Raw genomic sequence first — 26,345 nt, forward strand, 5'->3', positions numbered from 1 at the left:
TCCTGAGAAATAGTTGCAATGGACGGATATTAATGGAGTGATGGAAAAGACCCTGTGGTAGGATCACAGGAAACTGATACAGTAAACCTCTTCCCCTTCACGGTCCAGAGAACCATCACGTTCAGTTCTATGCTGTTTGTCATGGCTCCATACCTGAAACATGACACGGACATGGCCACAAATGCGTTCTGGCACAGCTTCCATTGATTCTCACTGAGTGTCCTCGCACTTCACCTAACATGCGTTCAAACTTCTGTCAGAAACCTACAGGGTTAAAATCTACAGAATCTTACATCCGACACCCAAGAAGCTTGCTCACAGTGTCCAGAAAACTTGGGATGGTTGTAGTACACAAGAAATGAGGTAACTAAACATCAGGAGAATTAAAGCCGCACATGACCAATATTCTTCGGGTTTTGTGGAATATGATCAAGATATGATCTTCCTCCAACATCAGTCTATTCAAGAATCGAAGTTACCCGAGCCCATCGGATGGAACTCCACAAGAGCTCAGGAATGGAATTGTTGGAATGGCGCCACAGACACTGGTCGACAATTAGCGCTTACAGTGATAATTCAGCACCCGTATTGCATGGTCCTTGGCAAAGCAGAGAGGAAGAAGTTGCAAGGCAAATCAAGCCTGTTAGAAAGTAAGTAGGCAATGGCCATCCTGCGAAGATCGCCCTAAAACCAAATCGAGACGGACTTATCAAAGAGCATAAACCATGAAATTTTCAAGTTGCCGCGGAGCAGAAGTCACAGCTCGAGCTTGCATTGATACAACGTCATGCTCCTCTCACTACATGAAGAGCTCTGGATATACCAAGATGGAAAACTTTAGCATGAGTTCTGCTACGTTACGGTAGTTTACGCATATATGAAACGGTTACTACAACTAGTCTAGGACCATAAAAGCATGAATGCAATCGACCCCACGTTTGGGTAATAAGTCCAGATGTGTGAATCTAAAAAATCTTAAATGATACTCTCGCAACTGAAGCACTGCATAGCAATCTGCCCACGGTCCCAATTTTGCCATTTGGATTAAAAATAGAGGACGTTTTGACCCCAAAACGTATGGTTACATCATGTGCAGAATGCTACTAATATTCAAATCGGTCGCCGAAGTTGCATCCACGCGATCTTCTCCACATGGCATCGTCTCTCTCAGTCACCGAATTCACATTCGGCAACTTGATTTCCGCGGACATGATAAGCGAAAATTTAGCTCTGTTTCTGAGTTTACATCAGTGAGCAAAAGGCGCTCCTCTGCAGTCACCGCCTCCGTCACAGCTTCCACGTTGAATGAATGGGTTGATGAATAGCTATAGAAACGGTTCTTTGCCTGGTTATCACATATTTCCTCAGATAGTGAATCGGTGGTGTGGGTACCGGGTGTTTCAACCTGGGTCGGTTCTAGTCAGAACCTCGCATTGAACCCTAAACCCTGAATTTGCATTGATTCGTTCGACTGGAATGTTGTGAAACTGGTGCTGACCTCGCCTCATTGCAGCGTCAGTCGCGGCGATGGCGCGGGTCACAGCCCGTCTCCTGGCTCTTGTACGCTCATCCGTTTCTGTTGCTCCCTGCCTCCCTGATCCTGCACTCTCGTCCTCCCTTTGGTCGTCCGGCTCTCGCTATTCCATCCGCCCCTGCTTTGACTTTACCCCTTATGGCCTCCTTAGGCGGCACCTCGCGGGTCTTGCAAGCCCCGTGGAGACGCGAGAGCAATCATGGCGGGAGAACATGGAGAAGATCCGAAACATAGGAATCTCGGCGCATATTGATTCCGGGAAAACGACGCTCACGGAGCGGGTGTTGTTTTACACCGGAAGGATTCATGAGATTCATGAGGTGCGCGGAAAGGATGGAGTTGGGGCGAAGATGGATTCCATGGATTTGGAGCGAGAAAAGGGAATTACCATTCAATCTGCTGCTACACACTGTACTTGGGGTGACAATCAGGTTCGTGTCATTTTTCTGCGCATAAGAGAGTGATGGTTTTAAAAGCTCAGCACGAGTGACAAACAAAAAAACTGATGGGTAGGGTAAATAACACAACCTAGCGCATTTTTGTTGCTCCGATCGGTGCATCTCAGTCATCTAAAATATCGCTCAATTAAAACCTCAGGATTCCAGGGTTTTGCGAGATATTCTACTTAGTTGCTCTGAACACATATCGGTGGAGCGCTTGGAGTCCGTTATGTGGTTACTGGAGATTTATGCCCACTTGTCATAGCAAATCCTGTTTTATGCCAGATGGAGACTTAAATTTGGATAATGCAAAATTGCATGAACTTAATATCACGATGAAGACACTAGTTATTGACCTTCTCGCACGATCCATGTTAATTTCTCACGTGCCCATGCCTTTTTTCATTGAATAGCATAGTCCACTGATCGACTGGTGTTCTCTGTATGCTGGTGGAACAGATCAATATTATTGACACGCCAGGTCACGTTGATTTTACCATTGAGGTTGAAAGGGCTCTTCGCGTGCTTGATGGAGCAGTACTTGTGCTTTGTAGTGTTGGAGGTGTGCAAAGTCAGTCCATAACAGTGGATCGGCAAATGAGGCGATACAACGTGCCACGCGTTGCCTTCATCAATAAGTTGGATCGATCGGGAGCAGATCCTTGGAAAGTTATTGATCAGGTGATTGGCCTTAACTAACTGGATCTTAACCATTCCCTGTTTGTCCTCTTCAAGGATTGTCAAGCCATCCAAAGAATCTGGTATTCTATTGAGCAACTATCATGTTTAGTCCTTTGGAATCCATGCTAATATTGTTGGTGTTTATGGGTGTGCAGGTGAGGAAAAAGCTGAAACACAATTGTGCAGCTGTTCAGTTTCCCATCGGGTTGGAAGATCAAATTAAGGGCCTCGTCGATCTGGTTCATAATCAAGCCTACTACTCTCAGGGTGCACACGGGTAAGTCCTTTACGTATATTCATATTCTCCCTTGGTTGCTGAGGTTCCAGTATGTGCTGGTTATCTCCTGCATGGCTGTTACAATATGTACTCTATCGTAGTCTCATCTGGCTGAGCATTTACAAGCATTCTGTGAAGGGTCTAACTTCCTAGGCTTTCAGCTAAAAGCATCTCGTGCAATTGTAGAGAGAAAGTGGTGAAGGGAGATATCCCAAGTGAGATTAAAGAAGCAGTATCCGAGAAGAGGCGGGAACTCATTGAGGCTGTATCAGAGGTGGATGAGGAATTGGCGGATTTGTTTCTGAACGATGAACCTATCTCGCCTGAGGTTCTTTCGGTAGGTTTCGAATGTGAAGTTCTGTGTTTCTACTTAATGCTTAAGACTGGGCAAACGTTTTGGTGAATGCAATCCTTTCAGTTGTGGTGCCTGATTTGCTATGGTCGTTGCCTATGGAAATGGTCAGGGGAAATTTTAAATCTTTCTTTAAGAACTTAGAAATGTCATCCTGTTCAGCTACACCTTGCTGAAGGTTGTTGTATTTTCTCTTGGAATATATCATGCTGTAAGGAGTTTTTAGTACTCAAATAAATCTATGCCATTTGTAGGGTGCGGTGAGAAGAGCGACTCTGAACCTGCAATTCATACCTGTGTTTATGGGTAGTGCATTTAAAAACAAGGTAATCTTCTTGTATGTATATTATGACTTAGGATGCATTAAACTTTGTCTTAATGTGTGAATAGTGGCTAACATTGTTTCACCGCTGATTTGATGATTTATTCCTTTGTTCAGATCATGTTAACCTACCTTAGAACAATAAGCATGTATCATTGAATCAGGAGTTCTTTTATGATCCGCAGGGTTTGCACGTCCTTGTCCTTCTATATATTGTTTTGTTTGTGTGCTTGTTTTAATTTTATTTAAAATAGTACAAAAATTCATGTTTTTAATTTTTTTAATAATTATTTGTTTAGTTTATCTTAATCCAAGTTGTTAACAGCTGATCGCATTGCAAGGAAAAGGCTTCATGCAGTTTATGACTTGATCAATCGTTACTTGGTGTTGTGTGTAATAGGGTGTCCAGCTTCTTTTAGATGGTGTTGTGGAATACTTGCCCAACCCACTCGAGGTTTCTAACCACGCGCTTGATCAGAACAAAAACGAAGAAAAGGTATCGTCAAGCATTCTTTTCTATGATTATTTTTTGGGGGTTTGGCTTGATAATAACCGTCAGACAAGTCAAATATTTCACCTGTGCCATGATTAGGTCAATTTGCGGGCTTTCTACCCTTATTCTGGAGTTATCATAATGACTTCGTCAAATTGTGGTATCAGTGTGTTTGTGTTCTGGTTTTTTATTCACATATGCCAACGGAAGGCCATTTTCTTGATCTTTGTGCTACTTCATTTGTTCCCTCATTTTCATCTTTGTATTGTGTTAGTGCATAATACAGATTGTTTCTTTATTTTTTACTTTGTATCAACATTTGTTACCTGATTTTGTGGTCAATTTTGAGGACCTTCAACAGTAGTAGCTGATGCTGTCCCGTGTTTTTCCCCAATCCCTGCTTGTGTTGTTTGTCGTTCTAAAGTTGGTATTGACATGTTGTCAATCCCATTGTTGTGCTGTCGCTGTAATAATTTCCATCATGACAGGTCGAGCTGAGCGGGTCTCCAGAGGGGAAGCTTGTTGCTCTTGCGTTCAAGTTGGAGGAGGGCCGTTTTGGCCAGCTTACGTATTTGAGGTATGCAGTATCTTATGTCACTGGATCATATTTTATGTTCAGAATCGCTTCGTTTAGCTAATGATAACACGTCTTACTATTATCTGAAGGTTCATTATTACAGTAGGATTGACTTCCAGATATTGTCGCCTTTCTCCCTTAAAAGGATTTACTACCTACTGCTCGTAGTTGTTGAGTGCTACATTTTGTGGATGCAGTTGCCTTGTTAAAAATAATTGTTCAACAACTGACATTCTTTCTATTGGTGCTTTCGAGCCTTTTGTGATACCTTTCGAGACTGGTGGTATCGGAAGTCCCATGGTCGATCTTTATTAAGAATTTCATATTATTGTTCGCAGGTTATATGAGGGTACAATGCGTAGGGGTGACTTCATTATTAACTCTACCACTGGTCGCAAAGTGAAAGTGCCTAGGTTAGTGCGGATGCATGCAGATGACATGGAGGTTAGTCTGAATCTCTCTCCTTGTCCTTTTTTTTGTTTCTGTTTTGTTTTTGTGGGTTGGTGTATCTTTTGAAAGAATGATCAAACTTATGCTGCTTTTAGGTTTCTAAAGTTGTGTTGCTGGCGTGCTGTTGTGCTACACCGTAGTTATTATCATGTCTCTACTTACATTCTGCGGAGTTGTATTTCAGGACATTCAAGAGGCACATGCTGGAGAAATTGTTGCAGTCTTTGGTGTTGAGTGTTCTTCTGGTGATACTTTTACGGACGGATCTGTGAAGTTTACGATGACATCAATGAATGTTCCAGAGCCAGTGATGTCACTTGCCATTGCGCCTTCCTCGAAAGATGTTGGTCCTCAGGTGTGTTTATTCTTTCAATTTTGTTCGGTGGAAAATTACTTAATCCAAGAGTCACAGTGACACGTGTCATTAACCATTGTTCATACATTTAAAAAGATGCGGCACGAAAAAACTATAACTCGGCGAAATGCGGAACTAGCTATGTCGGTCTGGAGAGAGATAGCCAGCTAGTGAAACGTGTTATGATGCAGAAAATATCATATTTTATCCTGAATATTGGTATCTTAAATAAGGACATTCTACAACAGTTGGTTTTGCGGTAGGTTTTATTGAGTGATTTCACTGTGAATTCTTAATTTAAAATTTTAATGGGTATGCGAATGAAGGTGATTGTGCCCTCTGCATTTAATGTTTACGCAATGAGTTAATTTATCGATTTCAATCGTATTTTCTAATTTATGTCGGAATTTGATTGTGGGGGGATAGTTTTCAAAGGCCTTGAATCGGTTTCAAAAAGAGGATCCAACATTCCGGGTCAGTTTGGATCCAGATAGTGGCCAGGTAAATCATTTCACAGCTTGTTTTTACTTGTTCCTTGCTTTTGTGGTACATTTATTGGTATTTTCAATCTCCAGTGACCTAACTTTATTGCAATTCTATTCAAAGTGAATGGAGTTCAGAGGATTTATCTGAGGGGCCGGGACTGGGGCTTGAGTTTCTGCAGACAATTATTTCGGGGATGGGAGAGCTGCATCTTGACATATATGTTGAACGCATTCGTCGTGAATACAAGGTTCTTAATACATTGATTCTTTATACTTTTTACCAACCACGTTAGGTATTTTGTCATGAGTTGACACATTATCTCAAGGTCCTCTCAAGTGTCCTCTACCGATCTTTTAAGGTATAGTCAGGAGATGGACACCGTATACTCACTGCTGTTAATGCTTGGCTATTTTTCTGCAGGTCGATGCAGTAGTAGGAAAGCCACAGGTGAACTTCAGAGAGACCATTACACAGCGCGCTGAATTTGACTACCTTCATCGGAAGCAAAGTGGAGGACAGGGTCAATATGGTCGTGTTGTGGGGTATTGGACCTAAACTCTTGCTTTCTATAACTTAATCATGGATCATCTTTGTTGTGGTGAATTTAATTGTTTCAAATGAAGTTACACCGGCAATTTTATTTGCTGAGATTATTTTTGTATTTCTGCTGCATAGATACATTGAACCTCTGCCAGAAGGGAGTGAGAAGAAATTTGAGTTCGAGAATATGATGGTTGGACAAGCTGTTCCTTCTCAATTTATCGCGGCTATCGAAAAAGGTTTCATAGAAGCTAGCAACTCGTAAGTTTAGCCTAGCCCTTGTTACTCAAGTGGATTCTTTTGAGGGTTTGATATCTCTTTTACCCATGCTTAGAGGAAAGATAGATGAGTAACGCTGCTGGCTGTAGGTGCTGGATTTTCAACTCGTTAAATCCATTTCTCACCTTAGATAGGTGGGTATTGTCTCCCTCGTGTAAGCCTAGCAAACTCAAGCGGCCAAGAAGTTACTAGTAGGTACATATTATGTTAAGGAGTCAGGACAATACCTTTATAGGGAATATAAGTGCAGCAACCTTCTATTTCATGAAGTTAATTAACCAAGCTTGTGATCCAAACTTGAGTTTCGTCTTTGCAGCTCAATCATTTTGTTGCTTCTTAGCGGTGTATTTATCTGGTCTGGTGTTGTGCAGAGGCGCACTGATTGGTCATCCAGTGGAGAATCTGCGAGTGGTTCTGACCGACGGCGCCTCACATGCTGTAGACTCTAGTGAACTTGCTTTCAAGCTAGCTGCTCTGTATGCATTCCGCCAGGTGCAGTCATTAATCCGTTGGTTTTCACTTTTTCATTAGTCCTTTGAGAACCTACTTAATTTGAATTCTTAACTCTTTTTTTCACTTTATCTCTTTCCTGAGTAGTAAGGGAGTTGATAGGATCTCATGGTTCCTGATTACGTTGCTCATTCATGTGCTCCAGTGCTACGCGGCAGCAAAGCCTGTTATTTTGGAGCCGGTTATGCTTGTGGAACTTCGGGCTCCTGTGGAGTTCCAAGGTTCAATTATTGGAGATATCAACAGGTATATTATTTAGCATAGTAGCTATGTACATGCTAGCCAGTTTACTGTGTGATTGAAGTATCTAATTAATTACATTATGCTTCCTTTGTTTTTCTCAGTTAAATTACAGTACAATGGTCGTGACCATGTGATGTATACTGAAATCCTATCCACATTTTAGGTTTTGATTTTTACAAACATATGACTTAAACTCTCTGGAGTGATGACAAAGCAGCGCAAATCCGAGTGTTAGGTTTGTATTGTGTTGCTTTGATTTCTATCGGACGGCTTCTCAGCTTCTGACACTGTCATCATTGCTGACATTGTGTCAGGAGGAAAGGCATTATTGTAGGCAGTGACCAAGAGGGTGATGATGCAGTCGTCTTGGCCCATGTGAGTTATTGATCTAGCCATATTGTCAGAAGTAGAGTTCTGAAACAAATGCACTTTTGTTTTGGCTTGCATCTACCTAGGGTTCTGGGCAGTGAAGCATATTTTATCCAACACAGTTTATGTTAAGCAACTTGAAATCTCGAAGTATGTGACGGCGAGCTTTGAGGATTGTATCTTTAAGTGTTCTAGTGGCACAAATGATTTGGCTGCAACGTCGAAAAGTTTTGAATTATATATTCGAGACTTATTGAACAGTCGCAAACTAGTATTTATTGTCTATAAGTATTCATACCCGGTCCCTGTTCATCAGTTGCTTCTGTTCTCTCAGATCTAGTTATTCATTTATTTTATTTTTAGTTAATTGTGTTCAACTATAATCCATGTGCCTTGTTTGTAGTTCTAATTGATAATTTTTTACATGCTAAGAAGTTTTTCTATGCGACATTGTCCTCGGCTTAAGTCAATTATGTATTCTCAGGTACCATTGAACAACATGTTTGGCTATTCAACCGGATTGCGCTCCATGACACAGGTCTGTCACAGCATTGATTCAAAAGTTTTTCCATCTTTCTAGAGTATAAGCTCTAGGCCCTCGTTCCTTGTCTGTATTTACAGAATAATGTGACCAACTGGTTGCTTATAATTATGGTTGGTTCATCATTGACAGGGTAAGGGAGAGTTCACGATGGAGTATCATCAGCATGCAGCTGTGCCACAAGATGCTCAAGCAGTACTTGTGAAGGAGTATACAAACAAAAGAGTCACTTTGTAACCAAGTTCAATTCTGCCAAAGCCCACGAAGTGATCTAATTATGAAAAATATATTAGGTGCATCTTTTGCAAACTCATTGAAGATTAATGTTGAGGTCTTGTGTCCTGCGTACTGTCTTAATCTCGAATGGGAAAAGCGAGCTGGGTTTTTCTTGCCCGTTCTTGCGGATATTAGGAATCTTGTCGGAATTCATCTGTAGGATAATTCCCCTTTTCATATTAGTAAAAGATCTGATACGAATAGAAGAAACATTATAGAGTTTCTTATGCATTCTTTCAGGGAGTATCAGATGTGCCAAATTATTAAAGGACTTGAAGGTTAGAATGGTGAATTCATAAGTGTCGTTTGTTGGCTATCTAAAGCTAATTTAGTTTGGAAGTGATTGTCATTTGAGAACAACAATCTTGCCAAGTTTAGTGCTATAAGGCAATGCATTATCTCTAATCTACAACTTAATGGAGCACAAGCACTCTTGATGGTTCAATACAAGGCTCACTGCATTAGCATTTTTACTAAAACAAGAAAAAGATTAGATCTCGTAGTGCATTGTTAAGACTAATCAACATTGTTGTAACCTTCTGTAATGGCTTGCTGCAAAAAATTTAGCATCATAGCTTGAAGTATAAGTCACATAGTAACAACAACTCTATTGATAAGACTACTGTTACTGATCAATCTACAAGCAAATATATTAATTTACACCATCCAAGTCATTTACAACATGAATAGGAGTAACCTCTTCTATCAAATGAAGATAGATTGCACTATCTTGGAGTATTACATTGAAGGGTCCAAAAATGATAAGTTCTTCTTTACTATGGTATTTACAACCAATACAAACAAATCTTACAAATTAGACAGCTTTGGCTACAACATGTTGTACTACTTCCAAAAACAAATTAGGAGGCAATGTAGCTTTTACTATTGCCACAACTAAGAGGCCTACATGATTGGTCATATTTTGCAAATGGCTACAAAGCTTGGACAATAAAATATAAATAGCTAATTATCATATATGTAATTAGACATTGTGTCTTTGCATGGCATTGATAATCTTTTCATTACTAACTTAGACATGTTTATGTTGTCTTCAAAGTCATTGTCTATGATCTAATTCTTGAACGCCAACATCATTGTTGCTTTCAAGCTTTGTTATTGTTGCTTCTAGCTACAATGAGCAAGCATGAGAATGAAAAAACATATCTACAAAGTTAATCAACTTATTGCAATGCAATGGACCAAAGCCTTGTGAAACAAGATCTTTAAAATCACTATAATGAACTACTTTTGATATAATGGAATGTTTGGCAATAGACAAGGTGTAGGTGACGAAGCAAAAGTTGGTTTGTAAAGATCAACAAATATTGCAAATATGCAAGATATTGAAGATGAGATTTTGGTAAAAGTCAATCCACCTTGCATAGCAAATCTCATATCAATCAATGCTCTTATGAATTGTGTCCAAGAAGTTGACACTATGCACATAGAGTTGTTAGACAAGAGGCTATTAGCACTAGCTGCATTGAAAGACAAAGCATTGGAAGAGACAAATGAGCATGACAAAGAAGATCTTGAAGTTAAATTCTCAATCCAAGAAAAACTTACTATCCTTAATCAAGCCTTCAAGTTCTTTAATCCTACTAAACTTATCTTTTTTATGGCACATTAAATCTTACAAAATATACATCATGATATTCAAGCTTCTAAAATTAATATAAATAATTAGCTTTAGCAAGCAACAACTATAAGATGAAATTTGGCATTAGTTGCATGCATTAAGAGATTATACTCAAAGGCTAGAAAGACTCAAGCAACAAGGTCTACTTTTACTTGGGCAAATGTTACAAGTACAAACACATCTTCATCAACAAAAGTATTGGCAACATAAATCTTGATTAAATTTTGAGGCACTTTTGAAGCAACTAGGTGCATAAATAGATATGCTTGCTATTTAGAGCATTCCATTGAGGACAAAATGGTTGTACACCTTCATCTAATTTTTCATCTTTTTTTAATTAAAGGTTATCTTTATAAATTGATAATAGCTATTTAAAATATTTAATATTAGAAATTAGACGTATTGACATATAAATCGATAGATGGGAAGCAATATCAAGAAAGAGGGGGTATTAACTTATGGAGGATCAACTTATAGAGGTACAATTGCATATCTTGTTTTTTGTTTTTTTAAGTTTTTATGATAAAAAATTTATATTAATTTTGGTAGTTATTTTAAAAATTCAAAAATAGATATAATTATGATAGATAAAAAATAAAATATCTTTCAAGTTATAATGATTTAGAATTTAGAATCCATTTATTTTTCAAAATAATATAAATATTATAAAGATATTCTTAATTGTATTTGGACATCTTATCAGAATGTAAAGATAAAATCATTTTAAAAATAAAATGAAGTGATTAATTTATTAATTTATTAAAAAAAAATCTATAATGTATTGAGTTTCAAGAAAAATATTATCTGAATGATTTATTTTTTAAAAAAAATGGAAATACTAAGAGAAGTTTCTGATTTTCTTTAGAAATATTCTAAAAAAATTTCTATTACAAATGATAATTGAAAAGGTTCTAAAAAAATCTGAAAAATCCAAAAAAATTACTAAAAATATTAATTTTATAAAGCTCTACTAGTAGATATAGTTTGTGATTTGTTAGAACTCATGTTTTTCAAAATGTATTGGTTTTAAACTAACTGATGTATCAAAATGCATTTGGTAAGTGAAATAAAATCAAGTTATCCAAATCTTTTAAATCATTTTTTACCACACAATAATTCATTACTAAAAATTATACATCATCACAATAACTATGTGATTAAAAAATCAGATAAAAAAAATAAAATAGTTGTGCATAACAACTTGATTTATTCATTTATTTTATTTTATTTTTATTCATGTTTGTAGTTTGATTTGTTGATACTGTAACTTCTAGTATTGTACTATCCACAACACTAGTAATTTTACAACTTATTGGATGATCATGAAGCACTTGTATCCTATGTCAATCTACATTATGGCTCAAATTACATGGAAACCACAATTTAATACCAAATATCATGCACTTCGAACTTTGAATACAATCTCAAAAATGATTCTTGTGGTATGCTAAATTTGATACTGGGATGTACATTCATGTTCTAGTGCCAGTAGTCCAAACTTATTGAATTTCTGATAGGAACACATGTATTAGCAGCATGGGTAACTTATTGAAGTTTGATGTGAGGAGCTACCTCTTGGCATTGGAAGACCCAGTTCTCATGGAGAAACAGTTCATTAATTTAAACAAGACTTCTCCCTAACACCGTTGTTGTGTCAAAGGATGTTTCACAGCCTTCACTAAAAAGGGTTCTCTGGGATTGTTGCGAAAGCATTGTTGTTGCTGATAAGATTTGCAACCATTGATTGGGATGCAGCAACAAGCAAAGAGGCATTCAGGAACATAAAGCCCAAAACCTAGCGCTGGAATGGAACTAACTCAGACGGTGGTAAGACTTGTATCACCTAGAACGGATGATATACAAACCCATTTTAGGTACCTTCTGTATCCATATGTTTCTCAAAGTACGGATCACATTTAATTCAATTTTTGGAATTTGCGAGGTACACAGAGTGTCGGCACGATTTAGAGATTCGTTACACGGAGATCAATGAATCCGTGATGATAAACCTGGTCTACCAGCTGTGCCGAATCCCATTCCTTCTAGAGTGATGGGAACATGCTATCAACAGAGACGGAAAAAGCACATTCAAGAATGATTCCTTGGACACGAAAGATTCACAACTTGATAATCGTTCTCAAGTAGCTGGCGGACGTAAATAAGGGCTCTCTTTCAAGCGGGAGTCAGACCTGACTTCTAAAATGGAAAGAAGGCGTAAGCGGAATATTCAAACAAGGGAATAAGGTTTCAGTCGTCGATTGAATTCCAGTGACTTGCATGTATGAAATATACAACCAATCGTTGATGGAGCTGTAACCTCTGAGGAAGAAGGGTGGTGCAAATGTCACATGATAAGGCGTAGCATACCGAGACCCACAGCAGTGAGTGACACTATAGTACCTGAAATGCAGCAGGCAAAGTGTATGAGCATTTACCCACGTAGGCAATTGTCACGTAGAGAATTAAATGGAGGAGCTCGACTTTAAGGCTTATAACTTACCAACAAAATCTGGTGTCATGTAGGACGAGTTCATGTAGGATGAATGAATTCAACAAACAAAGCAAAGAAGAAAATGCATCACCTATGCAATACTTGATCACATCAAACTTGGCTGCCTCAAGCTGTGTCTTCAGGGCATGAATCTCCTGCTCAATTCATGAAACCAATTAATTGCAGCGAAACAAAAGCAGTACTCCCTTGACAGGATAATAAAGCTGTTCTATTACTGTAGCAGTGCTATCATATAGAGCTGAAAAACAGCAGTTGCCCGAAGCTGCAACTGCACAGAAACCTATGAGCGAACAAATCACTGTGGAGGCTTGAAGAAGCGGTCCAAAATCCTCTGCACACTCTCTCAAGCATCAGGAATTGATTATTAATTATCGTTGTCTATTTAGCTTACCCTATCAAGCTTGTTAGTCAACTCGGATGTTTCTGTAGCTTGAGCAGCAAGTTCATCTCGAATCCGCCTGTATAAACGCAGCAAAGTTCAGTCGGTGAGTGTTCAAGATTCAATTAAATATTAAGTCATGCTCACAAAGGTTGGCGGTAAAGTTGATGACTAGCTATGTAGTTTCTGCTCCAACCAATTCGTCTAACACAAAAACAGCCCTCAGGATCCAACTGTTAGGTCTACTGAATGCAAGTCACTACAACCAGAAGCAACACTCATGCATGGCAGTTTAAAAAGAAATATAATAGGCACTTCAGCTCTTTTAACAGAAACATGAACAGAAAGATAACCACCTTACCCCCTTTCTAAATTTAGGTCCAACCGTTGACCTGAGGTGACTTTGTCAATCGCATACCTGCAGTCATTTATGGAGTACAACAAACTAATCATAAGGCAGACAGACGACTTCAAGATCTCAATATACAGCGGAGAGTAGGGTTTACAATAGTAGATCTGCAATTATCCATGTAGGTGTCCACAATCTGGAAATGAAACTTAACTCTGAAGTATCTTTCTATGAACCCCGCGCATGATTTAAACTAGGACATCCGAATATAATTAGCACAAAGTAACAAATCTGTGATATAAAAAATGGTCCATGTTCGCAATGTTATGTTCATAAAATCGTCGTCACGTACTTTGATTCATTGCGCATCTTGTCAATATCAGTGCGGAGTCGCTCCAGCTCCTGCTGCAGCATTGAGAAGTGGTGCTCCTACACAAGATTCCATAGGGTCCAGCACTAAAGATAAACCGCGCGTTACGCTCTTCATCAAATGTTTTACCAGACACATGTTTTTCTTTAAAAACAGCATATATGACAAAACATAATGGCTCATCGAATTTGCAGACAGATAATGAGATTTAAACAATTTCAACTAAAATATGATAGAATAGCAATAGATACAGCCTTTCGATTTCATCTCAAATTCTTACTCAAAATAAAATATAAGACAGCACCGAATGCATCAGAACAACTTCGTTAAAAATATACCTGTGAACTTTGCACCTGCGCTTTGAATTTAGACAGAGCGGCTTCTGCCATCATTTCGCTCTGCGAAGAAATAATTTAAATAAATAAATACAATCAAAAAGCTCAGAAGTGAAACATAACTGAATGAATCCACAAAATTCAAAACCACGTGATTTGAAAAAGACTACAATCAAATAACGCACATATGAGGATACTTCTTGCAAGGTGAAAAAAGACAACATTATTAAGTGAGACCGGGGAAGTGGCTGAATAAATAGTGCTTTGATTAGCCTCACTACATTTCAAAATTGGTATATGTCACCTCCTCCTAAGGCAGCTATAAAAGTCAATAAGACAGCCTACACCGCTCCTGCATAAAAGATGACCAATGCAAGAGTGTGACATGTAGGTGTGAGACCCATTCAATGAGGCAGAATAAGACCCACCCGCTGCATTTCATGTTTGGAGGTGAATGTCTGACCCACGTTCTCTAAGCTATCGTTCAAAACCTCTGTAATAACCGCCGTAATAGCCTCCGCCTGTGCCGACGTCAACCCCTGCGATTCTAATCTTTTCACCTGTGGGCCCAAACCCATGATTATAGGAGTGATCCTAATTAGCGAGACTGGTGAAGATCCACAAGAGTTCTAACGATGCAAGACCTTAGAATCCACACCAAAGCATTAAGCCTGCACTAGCTTGAAAAACCCTAAGTACTGAACTAACATACCAAAGTAGCGACAACGAAGTGAATCGACGCGGTCCAAAACAGTACCGCAGATTACCCACTTCACAACACTGCAAGGAATGACATCGAAAATCCCTAATACAGGTGAGACCAAAGTTTCGTCAATACAAAACTCCAACTAGAAGAAACCTAATTACCAGGGCTAGAGTATCCACGAGAAACAGCCTCCTGCTACCCTTGGACGCCACAAGTTGCGACAGGTTCCGCGTATGGAAACTCCGCACTCTCTCATGATTCCACGCCCATGGTAAGCTACCCCGGCCCAAACCCAGGGGAGAGTTGCTTCGCCCACAATCTTTCTGGCCATTCAACTCCCCACAAGGTTGTGAAGACAAAAGCCCCTTCGTCACATTGCTCCAAACGCCGCCCGCAATCCCATCCTCCCCCGCCCAATTCAGAATTGATCGTTGCAACGCCTGATGCCGCACGCTCCTCCCGATCGCATGTGCCATGCTAGTCTTCCCCTCTATCCAGTCACGCAACCATAGTGAACACAGCGTGCAATCTACCTCCGTCCCCAATTCATAGAATACCTCCACGTACTTCTGCAACGAGAACCGATATTCAATCCCCCCCCCCCCCCCCCCCCCCCCCCCCCAAAAAAAGATATTTCACTGCAAAGGATATGCAGCCAATTCAGGAATCCTCGCCCTCACCCTAAATCGTTAGAGCGAAGTTTAAGTTATAGCTTGCGAATGAACCTCGCAGTCTGGTGAAGCGTAAATGATCGCAGAGCCTCATAAAGGAGACTTTCGCTTGGCCTAATGTAGAACGCATTCTCAATGTATCGGCCAAGCACAGCATCCCCGACACTATCGGCGCTACGGAATTGTTATCCAGTTAGCAGACAAGAATACAGTTCTATCCGCTGATCCAGAAACTCGTCGACGTGCCCTGAATTTGGTTTTGTCAAAATTCTCCTGCCTACGGAATGCTCGCATCCAAATTGTCAGATATAGACAGATGGTAACGTCTTTCATCTTCGTGGACAGATAAGTTAAGGGTGCAGGTGTGCGAGAGGTATGGTGCCTTTAAGTCGGTTCATTCCAGTGTGTGCATCACACAAATGTGCAGTATCTGTCGGCGAATGCACTTCAACTGTTTCATATACATATACACCAACAATAGTATCATAACGTGGAGTGTCTCCGGCATAGAGAAGAGAAAACAAAAGTGGAATTTATGTGGAACTAAGGTATCACAGGTTCTCCATAATGTGAAGTTTGGAAATATTCCAAGTACTAGATTTACATGTTGGGTGAGACACACCCTTACTAATGTTATTGCATCGTACACAAAAATAAAAGTTATCCAACCTCTCCACATCAAGTGGACACGAAAATAATGGTGAGACTAAAAGAGTAGGAGATTGCGCTTGCGTTGATCCTGTTTCCACTTGGGCATCTCGTAAAACTGGGTTCTCGACATTCCAAAGAGCTTCTCAAAATCTTCAGGGGATAAATAAGCCTGCGTAACACGGATGTGTCAGAACTCTCGCTGCCTTGGAGACGTTAAATACGTGAGATTGAAAGAGGCATGGATCTATTAATTTCAAACTACTTGCTCTTCTTGGCCATGGAGCTCATAGGTAAACACGGGAAACAAGGGAGACCTCAATACTTTGGTGATTAGTAAAAATAAAGTACGCAATACAGTACCTCTTTTCTTTTTATATTTATTTTTGGAGGATTTGTGGATGATGATTTCAAACGATCATAGCTGTAAAATTCAGCGATCTCCTCTCCTCCATCTCCTCCATCCTCAGAAGTCTTTGAGCTTGTTACAGATTCTGTATCTCCCGTTGCTTCCACTTTCGCGAATGGTGAGCTCCCAGCAACCCAATCAGCATCGACTAAGAAATCAAGAACAGCACAAGTATCAGCACGGTTAGTAAACCAAGTCTGTCAAAAATAACAACAGAGTGATTTGAAACTATTCATTGTTGTTACCATTGACCATCGCAAGCAATCAAGAGGAAGAACAGGTGATTGAGAAATCATGACATCAGCAGACATATATCATCTTTTTAACTCATAATCATCATCCAAACTGGCCGATTGCACTAAAATATGAATTTTTCATCCAGTAGAAGGAACAACGCACTCACCTGACACTGCAGAGCCTGGAGCTTTTTTTGTGCCAAGCATGAAGGATAGGGCCGCCATTGCAGCAGCTCTTTGAGAATTCGCAGTTGATGGACGATGAAACCTTGGACTCGCTGGAGCAGAGGATGGGTTCTGATTGACTAGTGTTTGGGCAACCTTCGACAGTTTCCCTTCTGAAGTCAACTGTGAAGAGAGAGCTGCCATGGCTGCTGCCCTCTGTGTGGATTCACTTTTGGTACCAGCTGAAGCACTTGGAGTAAGACGTCTTTGGACTTTCTGCAATATTCGGACAGAGTGTTACAGTTACACACGAATGTAGTTGCTTACGCTAACAGCTCAAGTCATGAAATCAGTATGTGAACTCTCCATCATCAGAAGCTCTACTTCGGAAAACCGGAGGAGCCTAAAAATACTTCTGCATGCGATTTATATCAACCAAACCGGATATGAAATCACCTCTTGAGGAACTGGTCGTCCTTGAATCCCTGCAACTCTTTTTGTGTAGGAATCTCCATGGACCTGTCATTTACAGTATTTAGATTTAGGCACAAGTTAACAAGTTGTATATATTTGGATGTTAATCACGGTCCTCGAATATCCTATTAACAACAGATAGACAAATCAAATTTCACTAGGGGTGTTTCACAGGTCTAATAGTTTTACCTATGCACTTGGATCACTAAGAGAAAAAAGAAAAAAAGAAAAAAAAAGCAGTTACATAAATTCACTGTATATATGCCAAAAAATAGAGCAAGAAAAGTAAACAGTTGATACTGACATTGACCTTGCTGGAATCCCATGAGAAGAAGGTGGTGAAAAACATTGGCTCATTGCCTTCCGTGATCATGAAGATGGGAACATCCTGTAGTATCCCATCCAACCTTGCTGCACGTTCGATGTATTTCTGCACGTTGCAACGAGATCTCATATGAAAGGATAGTTTAAATCTGAGTATCCTACTTCAATCGATAAGCACTTCCAGAAATGAAACCCACAGACTACTGGTACTAGAAGATCGCAGTCTATCTAAGCTCACAATTCTCAGCAAAGACGTACGAGACTACGGTAGTGTAGTACCTTGGCAATATCTAAATTTAGCTCTTTCTCCTCTGTGCTTGCATGCTGGCCAACCCACTCGTAGATGACATTGTGACAGTCCAGGATCATGATATCGTCACTCAGAAGATCATCTTGTGTGAAATTGTGCACTTCAGTCACCTGTACAATTCCCAATTCAGTTTACTAGCAGACACGCAGTAAGCTCTGATAAAATCATCGCAGCACTAGACGCTTTGCAATGAGAGGGACATAAAAACAGAAAGCAACAAACCCGACGACTCTAAAAAAATAAGTAAACAAGTAAATAACCCTATAATTGACAATACAAGCTGGCAAACTGATACAAAGTTAGACCGATAGTCATATATCTTTACCTTCAAATTTTCTGAACAGTTGTACGCAGCCGATCCAAGAACATGCCATCAGATTTATGTTAGATAATAGGGTTTCAAAAGGTAGTTTTCCATCAAGTACTATAGCAAATTTGGTTTTTTTTTAAATGTTTTTGAGGCCAAAAAAGTTCCATATATTTGAGAACTGAGCCATAACGGACATAGGATAGATGAAAAATTTATTATGTACTATCACAAGAGTTCCCGTCGTTCACTTGTCTGAACTTTAAAAGAATCATTAAACCATCCAGAAAATTAAAGTCACTAAAACCACCTTGTGAGGGCCTCACCTCGTGAAAGACTGCAAGCGAACAGCCTTGGATCCTTCGGACCCTCTTTTGGTTTGGGGTGGCTTGCATATTTTCGTTTACTCCCCAGAGAACTCCAAAAGAGTGGAGGCTCTAATCCTTCTTTCACAGGCCTTGCTACAACACCAGGCTGCACCAGTCAAGTACAGGTTCAGAATATTAGTAAGGGATAGTCTTCAACAAAATGATGTGTTGCAGCACATCATTGACGCCAAGAACAAAACTGGCATGATTAACTTAGAATTATAACTCACCTTCAGAACTTCAGCTGCTCGCAAAACAGCCTTCTGATTCTCAACAGTACTCAGGTTGCCTGTCCAGGCATACAACTTCGAGTTGGTTTGAAGTAGAAAGCAATCGGAGGAGTTTAGTGAAGCTGACACCTACAAACAGGGAAGAAAACGTTACTGTGATTGTTGTCCCGGATACTCGCAATCCGGACTATCAATAAAGCTCATAAGGCAGCAAAAGGAATATATGCGTGGGCCTCCGGCCAGTATAATGACACACTACTCACAGGCTCCAGCTGGACAGCTAGGACAATTTGTGGACCAACACACCGCGCCCGCACCAACAATATTGAATGATCCTTGTGACCTGGACAAACATGTTCCTGCAATGAATTGAAAATCACCTAAAGATCAAAACATGCATAGAAAAATTCGCCGGATTACATGAACATTGACGCTTATAGATTCAGGGTGAGTACTACGAGCCCAAAACATACTAACTGCATTCACCAAAAACCAGACCTACTGCCTTTTAAGAACACAAAATGCAAGACCCAGCAAGCCAGTGATGGCTACATGATAGCAAAACAGGTGACAGACCTTCAATATGCACATGCATTTAAACAGCGCCAAAAACTGAATGGGTTCCTTGCCTTGAGCAATGTATGCCTGTCATGCAGACAGATGTTCGCGTCATATGGAATGCAATCACAAGAACAAACATCGCAAAACTTTAGTTGCTTTATACCTTTTACGTTCAGAGGTGGAGTTGACGATAACGGCTAAACAAAACAAAATAATCAAAATACAATGGAGTAGAATATAGTTCCGTCAAATTCAAAGTACGAGCCTGGAACACTAAAAACGCACGAACAATCTGAACATCCAACAACGAGCTTTCCATATTCCAGATATTCTGTCAAAGAGTAAATAAACGAAACCTCGATGCGCAAGTTCAGGGACGAAGAGTATAAAGATTATATATAATTTCTTTGTTTCTCGTTCAAGCAAAACTCGTAACAAAAACCCATCTTAAAAGTGAAGGAAATTACCTGAACTGCACGTCCTTTCAGTGCTGCACTCATTTCATTCATAACCCTCAGTCCCGAAGCCTTGTCCTCCTGCATACCAAGATCGACTTAGTGCACCCAGATCATAATATCCATATGCATAAATAAACTAACGCCATTCTAACGATCCAAATATAAGGGAAAATAATTGAAAGCCCGATTTCTGCTGTGACCAGAGATATCTTCATTGCAAATTACGAAAGCTCTTTTACAGAAACTAGAACGAAATGTTGGTGTCGCAAATCCACGCTTACCACAGAGGTGTGCCGACCAATCCAGTTGCATAGAAGGTATTCCTCTTTACGCTCTTCTCCTTGATAAGTGTAAAGCACAATATAGCAGCTGTGGTCATAGAACCTTCCAACATCTCCAGCATCAATTTCTTTTTTTACACCACCGACCAACCTCCATACCTGGTAAATCATTAATTTTTGTTAGCATTCATCAAGACTAGACCAATTTCCAACCGAGTCCAAGGAAGTATCAAATGAAGGACTTAAAGAAAGAACAAGTACAAGTTAATTGGGCTAAGAAAAACTTTGAAAAGTTAAGCAGCAAGAAGAACCTCAAGCTTGCCATTCAAACTTGGAAGTGGTGGGAGCTCTTCTTTCACAGGTGAACCCTTGAGAATACCTTTTGTGTTAACACCTTGCTGCTTCAACAATGCTGTAATGAGCATAGTATCAGCCATTATAATAGTGATCGTACAAAATACTACCACTAACATAGGTACGTCAACAATACATTTTATGACTTATCAAATTATAATGAAGTACTCATCCAGATAATGATAGAGATTAGACTGAAGAGATTGAACGCCACCAAAAGGGATACAGTACATGCCAAAACACAAATAATTGCAATAATACAGACATTTTAGGCGTCAAATTATCAACATTTGACTTCTGTTAACAATTTAGGTGCAGAAGCGCAATGAATCAGTACCGTCTATTACATGCTACAGCTGTTCGTCATAATCTTCAGTCTAAACAAAACCAGTAGTCTGAGTATATTGAGTGCACCTGCAACTTTGCCTCTTCCTTCTTCAGAGACGGTGTGTTGTCCATTTAATGGCCACTTAACAAAGTACGAACGAAACTCGAGCGTTTCGAATCCTTCAATGATCCGGGTGATCTGGATGTGCTTCGGCCTATTCAGGTTAGTGATTAAATCCTGCATAGTGGTAAAAGTTTCCGAGTTACAACGAAAACGTTCCAGATAAGATTATATAGAAAAGTAAAAGTAAACCACAAAAAATCGTTTTCAAGTTGGATGCTAAGGGAGATCTGCTCGCACTTAACAAATTATTCGCAGAAAAGATGTGAGAGCGCGCCCAACAAAAATGAAGAGCACATCGTAGTTAGGAGGTTTAATGTCCACATTTACAAACGATGACATAGTAGTCAGTAGAAAAGATGGATATGCGATGCTTGCCTCTACAATTGAAATTGCAGCCTTTCTAGCATCAAGTGATGTGTTGCGACCTGCCCAAGTGTAGATCTCATTACCGCAATCGAGCACGTAACACTTGCTGCTGTCAAGTACATCCTTAGACATTTCCACTTCCTTCAAGCTCCTTTCTATGATACTTTCAATTAGAAAAACCAAAAACCAATTCCACGTTAGTCACATCATACTGCTTTCAGATCCAAAATTCATTGAAATACACATTCTTTAAAACAATCGCGAAAAAACTTATGTAACATATAAACAAAACAGCAATAGCACTTGATTGTGGTGGTAATAAAAGTAACAACAATCGGATTAATGATGAAAATAACGAGTCACCTCAAACTTTTTGGTGAGCATGCATAACACAAGTACGTCACCTTGTCCATCCTTTGAAATTGCCATATTCATGCTGACACGACAGCGTAACAAGAAGTAAACGTAAGAATGTAATGAACGAATGGGTAAGAGAAGGAAAGGCTTCGCATACCAGAGCAACTTAGGCTTGGGTAACCCAGAGGCATCATCTGCAACAACAGGTTTCTTTGAAAGAGGAGCAAAGCCTCCAAACAGAACCCAGAATTGCCCAGTGTCTGCCTCAGTGCCGAGCGTACCATCGTCTGCAAGCCCATTGGAGTAGTTCCACCTCAAATCTTACGGAAAGAAATATTAACTCACATATCCAGGAAGTAATCACATGTGATCGTTTAAACCACTACATGAAATTTAGGTTTAAATATGATATTAGGAAGCTGTAACGTAACCCATTACCTATAATTACAATTTCGCATTTTCCATCATGATCTGTATCCTTGATATACTGGACCACTTCAAGAGCTTTCCCCCTCTCTTGAATACTGGAATTTTCTCCATTGAATTGGAATATTGTTGATTCCGTGTCCAGAACAAAAACATCGTCATGGTTCAGTGAGGAACGAGCAAATGGCACCTGTGGTGAAAAAGGCAATTACACAAACATTCAATTAGGACTAATGAAACTGAGTGAATAATTTGTGGAAAGCATACAACCTAAGACCTTATTAGTTTCCCGATGAAATGAAGGACACGGATACATCTTGCTACCGAAAGACATATCAAGACCTCCTAATAAGGATGTATCATTTTGGACACAAAGAGTCACTTTTTCCGCCGTGCAAAGGTTGTCATCACCAGGAAATAGTACTAGTTCTCTCTATACACTTTCATTACACTTTGGGCCCCAAGAGTATCTTAGCATCAACCTTTCTACATAAATATCGGATGCAGAAGTCAGGGAATAACGAGGATGAAACGTATAGAATTAGCATGGAAAGCTTCCAAACCTGTGTAACTCTGACAGTGCGTCTTCCTTTTACAATGAATAAACGAGGCTCAACCTTCCCAACTTCCACTTTCTTGAATCCAGAAGCAATACCGCCTTCCATAGGAACAATACATGGTTTGAAATAAGATAGAAAGAGTTCTGTTTCGTGCTCCTGAGTTTCTCTATACTGAACGGCGCGACCACCTAACGCAGCATCCAGCTCAACGGTCTTAATTGCTGCTGTACCAGCCTCATCCTGTCAGGGAGATCCATCATACAGCAACTGATTAGCACCTTAAGTACTAACCGCGCTTAGGGTTATTTTGGCTGCGTCGAAAAATGATAATCAAGTTTCCCCTTTACAAATAGCTCTGAAATTATGAAGACCCCAAATACTAGCATGAGTATTACTCCACATCTCAGAAGTGCTTACAATTTCAGTTCTTTAAAGGTGACGCAAAATGGGGGGAAAATATTAAGCATACAGTAACTAAAAGTTGTTAAAAGTGATGCAAAGATATTTCGCAATCCGTTCCACAACTTATCTCTTAATCGACAACATAAGACAGAACGCTGTTGCACAATATGTCCGCCAGTCAGAGTACCTGGCTCGTGTCCTTTCCCAGCCAAAAGTGAATATCGTAGTGGAACCCTCCAGTTTTAAGTGCGGTCGTCTGTTACCAAAATATCATAACAATCAATCATGAAGTTTTAAGTCAAAAACAATGACCACCTCCACAAACGATGGTATGTACAACTTTAAGATGCACATCAATGTGACGATACAGGATAGAGTTAAGTTTCACAATGTAGCACCTGGTATCGGATTTAATGACAAAATATCGTATTCATACAGAACTACGGGGATTAATGCTAAGTTCTTAGGAGAGTCCATGTTCAAACAGAGAGGGAAAAATTACCTTGAGCACAATGTAAGAATCTCCTGAATAAAATTTTCCATGAAATTCCTTGAGCAAGGGCACTGGTTTGAAATTCTCAATGCGCCATATGTCAATTCCTCTGCACGTGGAGTCAAAGAAACTTTTGCCAAAACTTGATTCGAGCTCAATGTCTCATCCATGCTACAAACCACCTAAGAAGATCGAACATGAGGAATACTACACCCTTGCGAATGACAAAACACTGTAAAACTCAAATTAAATTCATCAATAGATTCTGCAAAGATATAGCAGACTATGAAGGATACGGTTTCTGGCCAACTCCTTGGAATGCGACGTCCACATTCTTCATAGACACAGCCATCAGGCTGCTCTTGACAATTGCTTTGGACTCTATATGTTACCCTCCGATTCAGTTGCATAATCGTTTGGGAGTTACTGAAATTCGAGGCATATGCACCTGGAAGAACAGGGGTTAGATCATAAGCTGATTTGACTCGTGAACACATACCCCACAAGGTATCCTCGAAATACAGTATGAATCAAAAGATTGTAAAAATGTTTCTGAAACGTCGCAAGTACTCGATCCAACGAAAGCCCTTGTCGACGTGGGAAACAACTAGACTGAAGCAAATTGCTCCTCATACTCTCACCATCTTCTCATTGCACAGAATAACTTCAAATCTTTAGAGTTGGACAAGTGTAAGAACATTAATCAGAAGGAAAAACAGGTCCAGTACAGGATCAAAAGAATGAAAATTATAAAACCAAGTGTTACCGCAATCAGACAAGATAAAGACACGAAGTGCAAACCATTCGAAACCTCAAACGAAGTGTGTGTTCAATAGTGCGGAACCGGAGGATCGTCGCAGAGGATGAAACAATTAGAGCTAAGTATATTCTTAAGGAATGGATTCTATACTCCGATTAAAAGAAGCATTGTGAGGGACGAAACCTGGACCCTAAGGTTGACTAGAAGAATTAAGCTTTGTATGCTAGTCTGATAAAATCAAGTTTCCCTACTCAGAAGTAACATCGGTCACAATAGTAACACGTTGCTAACGAACATCATCCACCCCAGAAGCACATTGGACTTCGATGCTATTTCCGCCAAGCCATTACATTCCCCCACAGTGAGGCCGAAAATGCGATGGACCAAAATACTCGAACGGAAAACTACGATCACGCAAGTTAGACAAGCAAGTTGGTGATTGGCAAGTCCAGAGGACCGCTGTAAGGTACTATTTAAGAGCATTCGGTTATAACCTAATCTCAGTTCAATGCACATCTTTATCCTGATAGCACTACATCTACAAAACCGGCAGTACCTAAAAATCGGGCAGAGGTAGTTGCAAGCGTTAACAGGGAACAATCCAGAAAGGGACAAGAGAATTATTCTCTTCTCAAAAACCAGCCAGAGCAGAATAGAGAGTACACACAGTAATACACTTAAGCTGACACTAGTGAAGCGCAAGGACGTCCTGAAGAGAATGCTGCACTTCGATTTAAAATGTGGGAAAAGTAGAATAGCAAGTGGGAAATGGAGACGTAATAAAATGTCTCCAGGGCACTCAAATTAAAATTTTGAAGTTCTGTGATTACAAACTTGATACTTGCCACGAGGTTTATTCCCTTGTCACTCCTGATAACGTTCCAGTTTACCAGACATAGGCAGTTCGCAGAGAAAAAAGCCACATCTCTTTATTCATAGTAAAATGCAGCTAAGAACGTTGTATGTGCGTGAGCGAGCGAGAGAGAGAGAACGTATATGTGTGTTGATCTCCAATACCAAGTTCTGTATCAAAACGTCTTGCACGAAAAGAACTATCAGAAGAAAAAAAATCAATGTCGCATGCAAAATACTGTTTTCATTTTGAGTACTCGCTTCTCTTACACGCCAGCGACAATACAGGCCGCACGTCCTAAAATCAGGATCTAGTCCAAGGAAAAAATAAATAAATAAATAACGAATACCACGAGGGCTCGCCTCCGCACTCTCCAACGACACATAAGAAGTCCCACGACCGGCCGGAGCACCTGAAGAGATCAAAGCGCGAGAAAGCAATCCCCGAAAAATGACATCTGAACTTACTAATCGATTCTCAGTCACAGCAAAGTTCAATTCGAGCGCACAACGCACCTCTCAATCCCCCGAAAATCCACACAGCAACCAATGAGTTAGTAGCAACAGCACTTCGTCCTTACGAACCTCATCGCTCCATGACAGATGCGTCGAGAAACGACCGTCACACTGATCCCTCACTCAATACGAAAAATTCAGATCTCCCGCTCACAGCACCTGATCACGCCAATCCAAGCCAATCACGCAGCACTGCACCACGATTACTTGCCAGACCCGCAGCTCTGGAAAACCCCGTGATGAACAGCCCTCTCCGCTGACAGATGATCCTCCTCCTCCTCCTCCTCTTCAAGCTTCTGCTGCAAAAATGTACTCCCCGAAGGCAGAATTTGACAGAGAGCAGCACCACGA

At 40.0% G+C, this 26,345-nt stretch overlaps 3 protein-coding genes across 7 annotated transcripts; 1 reads left to right on the forward strand and 2 right to left on the reverse strand.

Annotated features, from left to right (window-relative positions):
• Window positions 1–1,252: 1,252 nt before the first annotated feature.
• LOC112272728 (elongation factor G-1, mitochondrial) lies at window positions 1,253–9,017 on the forward strand. Its single transcript, XM_024500785.3, has 18 exons — window positions 1,253–1,965; window positions 2,434–2,655; window positions 2,811–2,932; window positions 3,119–3,269; window positions 3,539–3,610; window positions 4,007–4,102; window positions 4,588–4,676; window positions 5,015–5,120; window positions 5,311–5,481; window positions 5,908–5,982; window positions 6,146–6,214; window positions 6,388–6,509; window positions 6,643–6,768; window positions 7,158–7,278; window positions 7,442–7,542; window positions 7,854–7,914; window positions 8,393–8,446; window positions 8,582–9,017. Exons 1-18 carry the CDS (start codon window positions 1,528–1,530, stop codon window positions 8,684–8,686), a joined length of 2,301 nt encoding a protein of 766 aa, XP_024356553.1. The 5' UTR covers window positions 1,253–1,527; the 3' UTR covers window positions 8,687–9,017.
• Window positions 9,018–12,258: 3,241 nt separating this feature from the next.
• On the reverse strand, window positions 12,259–15,948 carry LOC112295989 (protein FMP32, mitochondrial). Of its 2 annotated transcripts, none has more exons than XR_002973822.3 (9): window positions 15,741–15,924; window positions 15,177–15,505; window positions 14,738–14,869; window positions 14,313–14,372; window positions 13,957–14,033; window positions 13,612–13,673; window positions 13,268–13,334; window positions 12,947–13,010; window positions 12,259–12,764 (listed from the first exon to the last, which is right to left on the reverse strand). XR_002973822.3 is itself a non-coding variant. In XM_024548055.3 (9 exons), exons 1-9 carry the CDS (start codon window positions 15,841–15,843, stop codon window positions 12,709–12,711), a joined length of 945 nt encoding a protein of 314 aa, XP_024403823.1. In that variant the 5' UTR covers window positions 15,844–15,948; the 3' UTR covers window positions 12,259–12,708. The 2 variants fall into 2 exon arrangements, 1 of the variants encoding a protein (XP_024403823.1); XM_024548055.3 differs by having other exon boundaries at window positions 13,617–13,673; window positions 15,741–15,948.
• Window positions 15,949–16,195: 247 nt separating this feature from the next.
• On the reverse strand, window positions 16,196–26,292 carry LOC112295987 (villin-3). 4 transcript variants are annotated; one of them, XM_024548052.2, is made up of 23 exons: window positions 26,154–26,292; window positions 24,163–24,314; window positions 23,876–23,975; window positions 23,561–23,629; window positions 22,975–23,211; window positions 22,424–22,601; window positions 22,143–22,272; window positions 21,638–21,791; window positions 21,226–21,376; window positions 20,769–20,869; window positions 20,458–20,616; window positions 20,186–20,254; window positions 19,734–19,802; window positions 19,421–19,516; window positions 19,158–19,286; window positions 18,886–19,033; window positions 18,578–18,588; window positions 18,222–18,362; window positions 17,923–18,048; window positions 17,601–17,663; window positions 17,147–17,420; window positions 16,698–16,891; window positions 16,196–16,506 (listed from the first exon to the last, which is right to left on the reverse strand). In XM_024548052.2, the coding sequence occupies exons 2-23, from the start codon at window positions 24,216–24,218 to the stop codon at window positions 16,393–16,395; spliced, it is 2,769 nt and encodes a 922-aa protein (XP_024403820.1). In that variant the 5' UTR covers window positions 24,219–24,314; window positions 26,154–26,292; the 3' UTR covers window positions 16,196–16,392. The 4 variants fall into 4 exon arrangements, with proteins under 4 accessions (XP_024403820.1, XP_024403822.1, XP_024403819.1 ...); XM_024548054.3 differs by having other exon boundaries at window positions 17,929–18,048; window positions 26,064–26,203; XM_024548051.3 differs by having other exon boundaries at window positions 26,064–26,203.
• Window positions 26,293–26,345: the final 53 nt, after the last annotated feature.

Source organism: Physcomitrium patens, chromosome 19 (assembly GCF_059467195.1).
Source record: "Physcomitrium patens ecotype Gransden chromosome 19, ASM5946719v1, whole genome shotgun sequence".
Lineage (NCBI taxonomy): Eukaryota > Viridiplantae > Streptophyta > Bryopsida > Funariales > Funariaceae > Physcomitrium > Physcomitrium patens.